A 12,140-nucleotide genomic window follows, 5' to 3' on the forward strand; every position below is an offset into this window, starting at 1 on the left:
CAAATCAAATCAGCAAAGAATGTGCTGAGTCACCACACTTCCAGTGTCAACATAGTATGCCCAAAACTCACTAACCCTAGTCATATGTCTTTGGAATTTGGGAGGAAACCAGAGCACCCAGAGGAAACCCATGTGGGGAGAAAATACAAACTCCTCACAGACATTAGACACAAGAGGCACTGCAGATGCTGGAAATGTGGAGCAATACACACAATGTGCTGGAGGAACTCAGCAGGTCAGGCAGCACCTGTGGATGGGAATAAACAGTCGACATTTCGGACCGGGCCCCTTCATCAGGACTGGCAGCCCTTGGCCTGAAACGTCAACTGTTTATACCCATCAATAGATGCAGCCTCACCTGCTGAGTTCCACCGGCACATTGTGTGTATTTCTCCTTAAAGACAGTGGCAGGAATCATACTCTGTAAAGTGTTCAGCTAACCATGAAGCTACCATGCTGCCTCTGGTACTCTAACAAGGAGTCTTCCCAGCCCCTTGTCTGGTTGGATTAGTCTGTGGATAGATTGTGCAAGCCACAGGAACTAGCTTGTGAATCTGAATATGTAGCAGGGCACTGAACTGCTCAAATTGGTTAGTTTGTACCTCTGGGCTTTGAGTTCAGATTCTGCCCAGAATGGCGAATTGGAATGGCTGTGTGGGAATCTCTCAATGCAACTGACAATGGACAAACGTCCATGGCACAAAACTACTCAGATCCCTTCCCGAGCATCACCAATAAGAAGATCACAATACTGCTTCAGCTACTGACAGTTATTCAGGTGCAGGGTTTTACTTTTTTAAAGATAGGCTTTATTTGTCACATATAAATTAGATTAGATTAGATTATGAGAACACTCAGTCCTCTTTTATTGTCATTTAGAAATGTATAAATGCATTAAGAAATGATACAATGTTTCTCCGGAGTGATATCACAGAAAACAGGACAAACCAAAGACTAACACTGACAGAACCACATAATTATAACATATAGTTACAGTAGTGCAAAGCAATACCATAATTTGATGAAGAACAGACCATGGGCGTGGTAAATAAAATCTCAAATTCCCCGAGTCGATCGACTCCCGAGTCCTCAATAGTGGCAGCAAAAGGGAGAAACTCCCTGCCATAAACCTCCAGGCACCGTCAACTTGCCGATGTCTTGGAAGCAGCCGACCACAGCCGACACCGAGACCATCCATCTGAAAACTTCGAGCCTCCGAACAGCCCCTCCAATACAGCCTCCCGAGCGCCATCTTCTGCCGAGCGCCTTCGACCTAGCCCCGGCTGCTGAAACAAACAAAGCCGAGGATTTCGGGGCCTTCTGCTTCGGAGATTCCGGTTACCACACAGTAGCAGCGGCAGCGAAGCGGGCATTTCAGAAGTTTTTCAGACATTCCTCTGTACTCTCACGTTCGTCTCCATCAAATCAGAATTGTGCATGGTCCCCTACTTGCCAGATTACAGATATCAATCATCGGAGAGGCCCATTGGAACATCGATGGGAAAATCAAGGTGGTGCTGGATCCCAAAAGAGGGAATTTGTAGAATGTATAAGAGATGGATTTTTAGGGTAGTTTGTGGTTGAGCCCACTAGAGGAAAGGCAATTCAGGACTGGGTGCTGCGTAATGAATCAGATTTGATTACAGACCTTAAGGTAAAAGATCTCTTAGGAGCCAGTGATCATAGTATAATGGTATTCACCCTGTAGTTTGAGAGGGAAAAGATAAAAGTCAGATGTATCAGCATTACAATGGAGTAAAGTGAATTACAGAGGCATGAGAGAGAAGCTGGTCAAAATTGACTAGCAGGGATGGCAGCAGAACAGCAGTGGCTGGAGTTTCTGGAGGCAATTTGAAGATGCAGGGTAGATACATCCCAAAGATAAAGGAGTATTCTAAAGGAAGCATGAGGCAGCTATGTCTGACAAAGGAAGTCAAAAGCAGCATAGAAGCAAAAGAGAGGGCAAATGATATAGCAAAAATTAATGGGAAGTTACAAGATTGGGAAACTTTTGAAAACCAACAGAAAGCAACTAAAAAATAATGAGAGAAAAGATGACATATAATATAAAAGATGACATATAGCCAATAATATCAAAGAGGATACCAAAAGTTTTTCCAGATATATAAAGAGTTAAAGAGAGGCAAGAATAGATATTGGACTGCTGGAAAATGACACTGGAAAGGTAGTAATCGGAGGAGGGGGGAGACGACAAAGAAATGGCAGACAGACTTAAAACGTATTTTGCATCATTCTTCACTGTGGAAGACATTAGCAGTATGCCAGAAATTTGAGAGTGTTAGGGGCTGTTTTTTTTTATCTCAGCCCTTAACTCCGAGTGGAGTCATCGGGACGCCGTTATGATGGCGTTTTTTTTTAGCAGGCTTTCTTATTTTTACGAGGCCGAGTTGCTAGCTCGACGCTCAACCCAGACGGATGTAAAGCGTGCAAGGGGGCCGGCTGGATTCGAGCTCGGGAGCCTTTGCTCTGAAGTCCAGCACTAATGCCACTACGCTACCAGCCGGCTTGAAGTGAGTGTAGTTGCTACTATTAAGGTGAAGTTGCTTGGGAAGCTGAAAGATCTGAATGTAGATAAGTCACCTGGACCATATAGACTACACCCCAGGGTTCTGAAGGAGGCAGCTGAAGAGATTATGGAGGCATTAGTAATGATCTTTCAAGAATCACTAGATTCTGGAATAGTTTTGGAGGACTGGAAAATTGCAAGTGATACTCCACTTTTTAAGAAGGGAGAGAGGCAGAAAAAAGGAAATTATAGGCCAATTCATCTGACTTCAGTGGTTGGAGTCCATTCTTAAGGCTGAGGTTTCTGGGTACCTGGAGACACAATATAAAGTAGGCCAAAGTCAGCATTGTTCCCTGAAGGGACAAACCTGTTGGTATTCTTTGAGGAAATAACAGGCAGGTAGACAAAGGAGAGTCAGTGGATGTTGTTTACTTAAATCTTCAGACAAGCTGCTACACATGAGGCTGCTTAACAAGATATAGGAAAATCACTGGCATAAATAGAAGATTGGCTGACTGGCAGGAGACAGAGTTGGAGTAAACAGGGCCTATTACCACTTGTCACTAGCAGCCAGCCAGAATAGATTAGATTAGATTATGAGGACACACAGTCCTCTTAAAGCATGCATTACTAAATGACAATAAAAGAGGACTGTGTGTCCTCATAATCTAATCTAATCTACTCTGGTTGGCTGCTGGTGACAAGTGGTATTCCACAGAGGCTGGTATTGGGACCACTTCTTTTCACGTTATAGGTTAATAATTTGGATGAAGGAATTGATAGCATTATGGCCAAGTTTGCAGACAATACAAAGGTGGATGGAGTGGCAGGTAGTGTCGAGGAGGAAGTAAGTCTGCAGAAGGACTTGGGTAGATTGGGAGAATGGGCAAAGAAATGGCAGATGGAATATAGTGTAGGGAAGTGTATGGCACACACTTTGGTAGAAGGAAGACTATTTTTTAAATGGAGAGAAAATTCAAATATCTGAGGTGCATAGTGACTTGGGAGTCCTTGTACAGGATTCCCTAAAGGTTAATTTGCAGGTTGAGTCAGTGGTAAGGAAGCCAAATGCAATGTTAGCATTCATTTCAAGACAATTAGAATATAAGAGCAAGGATGTGATGCTCAGGGTTTATAAGGCATTGGTCAAACCACACTCAGAGTATTGTGAGTGGTTTGGGGCCTCTTATCTAAGAAAAGATGTGCTAGCATTGGAAAGCGTCCAGAGGAGATTCACAAGAATGATTCTATGAATAAAATGCTTAATGTATGAGGAGCGTTTGATGGCTCTGGACCTATACTCAGTGGAGTTTAGAAGAATGAGGGAGGGATCTCATTGAAACCTATTGTACATTGAAAGGCCAAGACAGAGTGGATGTGGAGAGGACGCTTCCCATAGTGAACGAGTTGAGAACCAGAGGGCACAGCCACAGAATAGAGGGATGTCCATTTAGAACAGAAATGAGGGGTAATTTCTTTAGCCAGAGGGTGATGAATCTGTGGAATTCATTGCCACAGATGGCTGTGGAGGCCAAGTCACTGAGCGTATCTAAAGCAAAATATGAAAGATTCTTGATTATTCAGGGAGTCAAAGGTTGCAAGGAGAAGGCGTGATGGAATGGCAGAGCAGGTTCGATCGGCCAAGTGGCCTAATTCTGCTCATATGTCTGATGGTCTAATGGCTACCTGCAGGTATTCATGTGCATCCAGCACCAATGAGCATACCCACAACTCATTAACCCTAACCCATATGGCTTTGGAATGTGGGAGGAAATCAGAGCACCCGGAGAAAACTGACATGGTCACAAGGAGAACGTACAAACTCCTTACAGACAGTGGCAGGAATCGAACCCTGATTGGTGATTGCCGGTGGGGTAAAGTGATTGTGCGAACTGTTATGCTACCATGCTGATAAATGCCATTTCTTCAGAACCCGTAATGTAGTGAAAATGTCATGGTGAAAATAAAGTGTTAGATGAATAGAGTTACATAGCTGTGTTGTCTGTTTACAAAAAGCCTGCATGACCTCAGCATGGACATGGCATCCTTATGAGGTGCAGCCATCTCATGAAACAGGCCCTTTGATCTGTGCTGGTGCCGACACTCCCCTGACTGTGTGTTGATGCCAATTGCTTGACGCGCACCTTCCTTTATGCTGCAGGGAGATGGGATCCAGTGCCTCGTGACCAGTCATTCAGAAGCCCAATACTGGCAGCTCCCTGGACGAAAAGCTTTCGCAGAGGACCTGAGGCACGTTGAGATGCTGGTAAGGAAGGCTTACTGTTTCATGAAATCCAAACTTTAATGTGAAGCATTTTGTAGTCAGGTCCTTTCATCTCAGTCAGACTTTCATCTATTTATTAAGTGAAATACTCTGTACATTATTTCCTTCCTAGTCCTTCCATGCGTTATTTCCTACGCAGAGTTTATTTTAGAATCATAGAACACAACACCATAGAAACAGGCCCTTCCAGTCCCATGCTAAACTGTTGTTCTGCCTGGTCCCATTGTCCCTCCTGAACCATAGTCCTCCATACCCTTCCCATCCATGTACTTACCCAAACATCTCTTAAATGTTACAATCAACCCTGCATCCACCACTTCCACTGGTAGCTCCTTCCATATTCGTACCACCTTCTGAGTGAAGAAGTTCCCCCTCATGTTCCCCTTAAATGTTTCACCTTTCACTCTTGACCTATGACCTCTAGTTCTAGTCTCACCCAACCTCAGCAGAGAAAAACCTGCTTACATTTATCCTATCTATACCCCGCATAATTTAGTACACTAGTATCAAATCTCCCCACATTCTCCAACACTTTGACTTTGCACTGTACTGCTGCTGGAAAAACAAAAAATTCCATCATTTATGTCAGTGTTAATAAACCTGATGCTGATTTCAAATCAATGACACGTCATCGTTGCAATTTGCTCCTCAGTTTCACCAAACACTATTTTTTTTTTAACTTTCAATGCTTTCTGTCCAACAGAATGCAAGCAATGCTAACTGCGCTCTCCTCATGTGTGAAGTGAAGAATTTTAAAACTAATGAAGAGTACACCATTCAACTTTCAGGAAGACTCTTGACTGATTCTCTCATGAGCGTAAGTGCATCTGGAGAAACGGGCTACCAGCCGACGCGTCACCTTGTATTAGTGGGAATTGCTTGACCGTAGTCTCTTGGGTTGGGAGAATCTGACTGGCGATTTCACTCTCCCCCACTAGGCTCAGGCAGAAGTGTTGTTGCTGGTTTGGAGAGATGGGGGTTCAAGCCTAACTTGGAGATTTGAATATGAGAGTAGGCTGACAACCTTGGTGTAGTTCTGAGGGAGTGCTACACTGTCAGCATTTAAATAAGATACTTAAACAAACCTTTGGCAAGGTGTAACTCCCATGGCACTATTCTGGGGAGGAATGGAGGGGCTATCCTGGAGTCTTGGTCAAAACCTGTCCATGTGGGTGGGTGGGAAAGGGGTTTGTTCTGTTGTTGTTGTTTGTGTTGTTCTGCTAAACATTGTGGGCATCCTATGTTGGCGCCAGAATGTATGCCAACACTTGCAGGCTGGCCTCAGCTCATCCCTGGGCCTGTTGGTTTTAAACACAAACAATGCATTTTCACTGTATGTTTGTGTTGTGATAAGTAAATCTGAATCTGTTTCAGTAAAACAATTACTGTGACTACACTGGAGACACAAGAGACAACAGATGCTGGAATCTGGAGGAGCACTCAAGATGCTGGAGGAACTCAGTGGATCAGACAGGATCTGTGAATGGAAATGGACAGTCGAGATTCTTCATCTGGCTCAGGCCAGAAACGTCGACTGCCCATTTCCCTTCACAGACGCTGCCTGACCTATTGAGTTCCTCCAGCATCTTGCGCATCGCATCGCGATCATATTAGTGTTTTTGGGAGCTTCTGGTGTTCCTATAATATAACAATGGCCACAGTTTTATGATGCCTCATTCACCATAAAACAAGATTTTCAGAGACGTGACTTTTGTTGTCCATCTGATGCAGACTGCCTGTTCTATCCATTGATAGATATTTATTGAGACATAGTGCAGAATAGGCCCTTCTGGTACTTTGAGCTGCACTGCCAACAAACCCCGGTTTCATCCTAGCCTAATCACAGGATAACTTACAAAGACCAATTAATCTACTAAAACCGTCTTTGGACTGTGGGAAGAAACTGGAGCACCTGGAGGAAACCAGGGAGGAATGTAGAAACTCCTTACAGAGGACACCAGAATTGAACACCAAAATCCGACCCCCCCGAGCTGTAATAACATCACACTAACCACCACACTACTGTTTGTGGTTATCCCATTACAGAGAGGTTGTGGAGGCTGTGCAGTGGGTCCACAAGAGGTTTACCAGGATTAGAGAGTATTAGCTGTAGTGAGAGGTTGGGCAACTTGGATTGTTTGTTCTGGAGTGTCAGAGGCTGAGGGGAGACCCTTTAAATGTTTATAAAATTATAAGGGGCATAGATGGGGTAGAGAGCCAGAATCATTCTCCGAGTGAAGAAATGTTGAATACTGGATCAATAGCTTTAGGGTGCAAGGGGGCAGTTTAAAGATGTGTGGGTAAGTTTTTTTTTAACCTTATACAGAGAGTGGGTCCTGGGTATGACTCTAAACGGCAACCGGTTTGACAAGTATAATGACCAATACTAAACTAGACATGACAACCCGCCTCAGAGTACTGAAATGTTATGTTTATCCAGTTATGTTATATGGCTCAGATTGTTGGACAATATCTAGAAACATGAGGAAAAGAACTGAAGCAGCAGATATATGGTTTTTGAGGAGGATGCAAAGAATATCATGGAGGAAACGAGTAACTAACAAGGATGTCATGAACAGAGCAAACACAAAAAGAGGAATAAATGTATGAGATCATGAAAAGGCAATGTAACTTCATTGGACATGTGATTAGGAAAGAGGAGTTAGAATGCATGGTAATTATGGGAAAGATTGAAGGGAAGAAAGCAAGAGGAAGACAAAGACAAATGATGATGGAGACAGCAGCCAGAGAACTGGAAATGAATACCAATGAATTGATCCACTTGACCCGAAACAGGAGTGTGTGGGCCATGCCAAGCTCAAACTGGGCATGGCACCTGATGATGATGATGATGATACAGAGACTGGTGGATGCCCAGAAAGTACAGACAGAGCTGATAGCAGAAGCAGAAAAAAATATTGGCTGCAAGAAGATTTTAGACGGACGCATAAATATACAGGGAATGGGGGAGTGTGGATCAGATGTTGACAGAAGTGGTTAGGCATTATGTTCAGCACAGACATGATGGGCTGAGGGGCCTCTTCCTGAGCTGTACAAATCTACGCACTGCGACAATACAGCACTCCCTCAGCATTGCAATCTTAGGTTACCGACCCAAGACTCAGCAATGTGACTTGCACCCAGGACCTTCAGACCCCAGGGTGCGAGTGCTGCCCCCCAGCTGCCAGCTGACCTCATAACCACCTGAATGCACACCTCTCTGAATTACAAAACACTAAGTCAATGGGATTTCACAATATTCCATCAGGATAATTTCAGAAGGGTAAGTGATATCTGGATTTCATTTAAATTCCAGATTCCTTAGTCTTGCTTCAGCCTAAGTAAGACAACATTTTTTTACTGAAAACCATGTATTAATAGTTTCCAAGAGAGGGGGGAAAAGATCACGAAAAAGCCACAGGCTTGCAATCATCCTTAAAGCTGTGGGTAAAAATGCTGATCTTCAGATACGGCTGTGACACGAAGTCTGAAAGGTTGGAACTTATCAAATCGATTCAATATGAGTTTCTCATTTCCTCCTCTGGACGAGACTGTTACATTGACAACTTTTCAAACAATAAATGTTAGAGATTATTTTAAGAGGCCATCTGAAATAGTTGGCTTTCAAAATAGTAGATCCCTTAAATTGATGGAGGTATTTATTTAAAGGGAAAGTGTGCATTTAAAAAAATTCTTTGACTTGTCTTTACTTCCAATTTACTTCTGTCCTCTGTGTGAATGTCAGCAGTCTTCTCTGTTACTCGTTTCTCTTCGCCCATCTGAAGGGAAGAGCATGAAGAAGAATTTGCATTTACGCTCAGTGGTCACTGTATTAGGTACACCTCTACACCCGCTTGTTAATATACATTTCTAATTAGCCAATCATGTGGCAGCAACTCAATGCACAAAAGCATGCAGCCATGGTCAAGAGGCTCAGTTGTTGTTCAGACCAAACATCAGACTGGGGAAGAAATGTGGTCTAAGTGACTTTGACTATGAAATGATTGTTGGTGCCAGAAGGGGTAGTTTGAGTATTTCAGAACCTACTGATCTCCTGGGACTTCCATGCACAGCATGCTCTAGAGTTTACTGAGAATGGTGAGGGGGAAAAAAGGTGAGCGGTAGTTCTGTGGGCAAAAAAATCTCCTTGTTAATGAGAGAGGTCAGGGGAGAATGGTCAGACAAAAAATCTGACAAGAAAGCAACGTAACTCAAATAACCACACGTTACAACAGTGGCGTGCAGAAAAGCATCTCTGAATGTACAACTGTCCATAAGGAGTTTGTACGTTCCCCCTGTGACCGCACAGATTTCCTCTGGGTGTTCCAGTGTTCTCCCATAGTCCAAAGATGTACCGGTTGGTAGGATACCTGGTCATTATAAATTGCCCCATGATTAGGCTATGGCTAAATCAGGGGTTGCTGGGCATCATGCCTCAAAAGTCCAGTAGGACCTATTCTGTACTGCATTTCAAAAGTAAATAAATGCTAGTACCTTTCTTGTAATACCATGGACACTTATCTTGTTTAGCATCCTCATGTGTGGCATGTTGTCAAAAGCCTTAGAAAATCCAAGTAAACAACATTCACTGACTCCCCTTTGTCGATCCTGCCTGTTGTTCCCTCAAAGAATTCCAACAGATTTGTCAGACAAGATTTCCCCTTAAGGAAACCATGCTGACTCTGGTCTATTTTATCATGTGTCTCCAAGAACCCCAAAACCTCATCCTTAATAATGGACCCCAACATCTTTCCAACCACTGAAGTGAGTCTAACTGGCCTATCATTTTCTGTTTCATTGACTGACCTGACTTATGGGAAATCTGATTTTATGCAAATTCTTCCAAATATTTTAAAGCATTTTTCAAGCTGTTAATAATAAAACTTCTCTCTGTATTTATTAATGACTGGTTACAATATGTACATATTTAATTAAGGGTAGTGGGAGGGTAAAATGAAGGAATTATGGTGAGTCTATGTAGAGTGCTACGAGATGGGTAATTGTAGAAGATGGAGGTTTATGCCTGATGCAGATATTAGCTTCAGGACTGTTCTCAAGAGTGCCTGTAAAATTTATCAGGAACCCCACATATCAGAGCAGGTGATCAAAGTCTTGGTCCAGGGTGTAGACATTTCTAGTCAAGACCCTTCATCTGGACACAAGGTATTTATGAAGGGTCTTGACCCAAATATTGACTGCCTATTTGGTACCTGCCTCACCAGATTCCTCCAGCATTTTGTGTATTGCTCTTGTGTGTCAAATGTTGTCTGCTTCTGATTTCTAAGTGTGGGAAATGAGGGCCAGGGAACAGAAGGTGGTAGGGGCGGGGGAAGAGAAGAGCTAGAGTGCAGGCAATGAGTTTGGGGGAGGGATGAGTGGGGAAATAATCACCTCCATCAAATACTCGATTGAATGTATACTCTTATATTTTTGTTTTTCAGCTCAGGTTTGGGTCACTGTTTCTTGTCACCACGGCAACACTGGACATCCAGGAGCCTAAGGTCATGTTTGTAAAGGAGGCGGGGAGGATCCGACATGTGAGTTGGCATACCTGGGGACATCTCATCAGGCTTTAGCATTGGCCATCTCTCAGCATGGGAGAAGGAAGGGGCTGTTCCCATGGCTACAGAACAAGATTGCTAACCCTGCATGAACTAAAGCTCAGGAAACCCAAAAGCATAACCTGAGCAGAAACTGAAAATTCATATCTTCTTCCAACAATCATGACAGCAATCAACCTGTTGTCTTGCCCTGAGATGAATGACCAGTGAGGGAGGGGCAAGATTGGAGCTGGGATATCTGGAAGAAGGAAGCCATGCAAGTAAACTTCCAGGAAGTAATAGAATTGACAATCCTAATCCAAAGACTCAGGTGCACAGAATATTACAGCACAGTACAGGCCCTTTGGCCCACAATGTCGTGCCAACCTTTCAACGTACCTCAGGATCAATCTAACCCATCCTTCCTATGTAGCCCTTCATTTTCTATCATCCTTATGCCTATCTAAAGGTTTCTTAAATGTCCCTAATATACCTGCCTCTGCCACCACCCCGGCAGGGTGTTCCAAACACCCACCACTCTCAGTGTTAAAAAAAACTACTTCTGACATTCTCCAATCACCTTAAAATTATACCCCCTGGTATTAGCCATTTCCATCCTGGGAAAAAAATCTCTGGTTATGCACTCAGTCTATGCCTCTTATCATCATGCATACCTTTATTGGGTCTCCTCCCATCCTCCTTTGCTCCAAAGAGAAAAGCCCTAATTTGCTCAACCAAGACATGTCCTCTGGTCCAGCAGCACCCTGGTAAATCTCCTTTGCATCCTCTCCAAAGCTTCCACATCCTTCCTACAATGAGGCAACTAGAACTGAACACAATATTCCAAGCGTGGTCTAACCAGATCTGCAATATTACTTTGTGACTCTTGATACTCATTGCCCCGACTAATGAAGCCCAACACACCATACGCCTTAATAATCCTATCGACTTGCACGGCAACTTTGAGGAATCTATGGACATCGACTCCAAGATCTCTCTGTTACTCCACAGTGCTTAGAATTCTGCAATTAACCCTGTGCAGTAATCTGCCTTCAAAGTCGACCTTTCAAAGTGAATCACTTCACTTTTCAGGATTGAACTCCATCTGCTATTTCTCAGCCCAGCTCTGCATGCTGTCAACATTTGACACTATCCAGAACTCCACCAATCTTTGTGTCATCTGCAAGCTTACTAACTCACCCTTCCACTTTCTCATTCAAGTCATTTATAAAAATCACAAAGAGCAGGGGTCACAGAACAGATCCCTGCAGAACACCACTGGTTACTGATCTCCAGGAACAATACGACCAATTACCACCCTTCCGCCCCCATCTTCTGTCATCTTCATTATGTGCCGTGTCCTATGACATGAACGATCATGCTCTTTTTACTGCAATAGTTCTTGGCAATTTTTTCTGCAGAAGTGGATTGCCATTGCCTTCTTCTGGGTAATGTCTTTACAAGACAGCTGACCCCAGCCGTTATCAATACTCTTCAGAGATTGTCTGCTCGGTGTCAGTGGTCGCTTAATCAGCTGCTCAGACAAACATCCACCACCTGCTCCCGTGGTTTCTTGTGACTCTGATCAGGCGGGCTAAGCAGGTGCTACACCTTGCCCAAGGGTGACCTGCAGACTAGCGGAGAGGCATCTTACACCACCTTTGATAGAAACATATCTTCACACTGCCACCTCTGCCTTCTATGGGCAAGCCAATCGTGTATCAATTGTACAAGTCAATGAATCAGTGACCATATTACAGGAAACCAGGGTAGAGGTGACAGTTCAGCA

At 43.6% G+C, this 12,140-nt stretch overlaps 1 protein-coding gene across 2 annotated transcripts in view; it reads left to right on the forward strand.

The window, feature by feature from the left end:
- Nucleotides 1-12,140, forward strand: part of itga11a (integrin, alpha 11a) — a 215,769-nt gene that overhangs the window by 192,523 nt on the left and 11,106 nt on the right. For both annotated transcript variants that reach the window (XM_063066150.1, XM_063066151.1), the window contains 3 exons: nt 4,689-4,793; nt 5,515-5,628; nt 10,253-10,348. In XM_063066150.1, the coding sequence (XP_062922220.1) occupies nt 4,689-4,793; nt 5,515-5,628; nt 10,253-10,348 (315 nt within the window). The remainder of the gene's footprint in view (nt 1-4,688; nt 4,794-5,514; nt 5,629-10,252; nt 10,349-12,140) is intronic.

The sequence above is a fragment of the Mobula hypostoma genome, chromosome 13, assembly GCF_963921235.1.
Source record: "Mobula hypostoma chromosome 13, sMobHyp1.1, whole genome shotgun sequence".
Taxonomy (NCBI): domain Eukaryota; kingdom Metazoa; phylum Chordata; class Chondrichthyes; order Myliobatiformes; family Myliobatidae; genus Mobula; species Mobula hypostoma.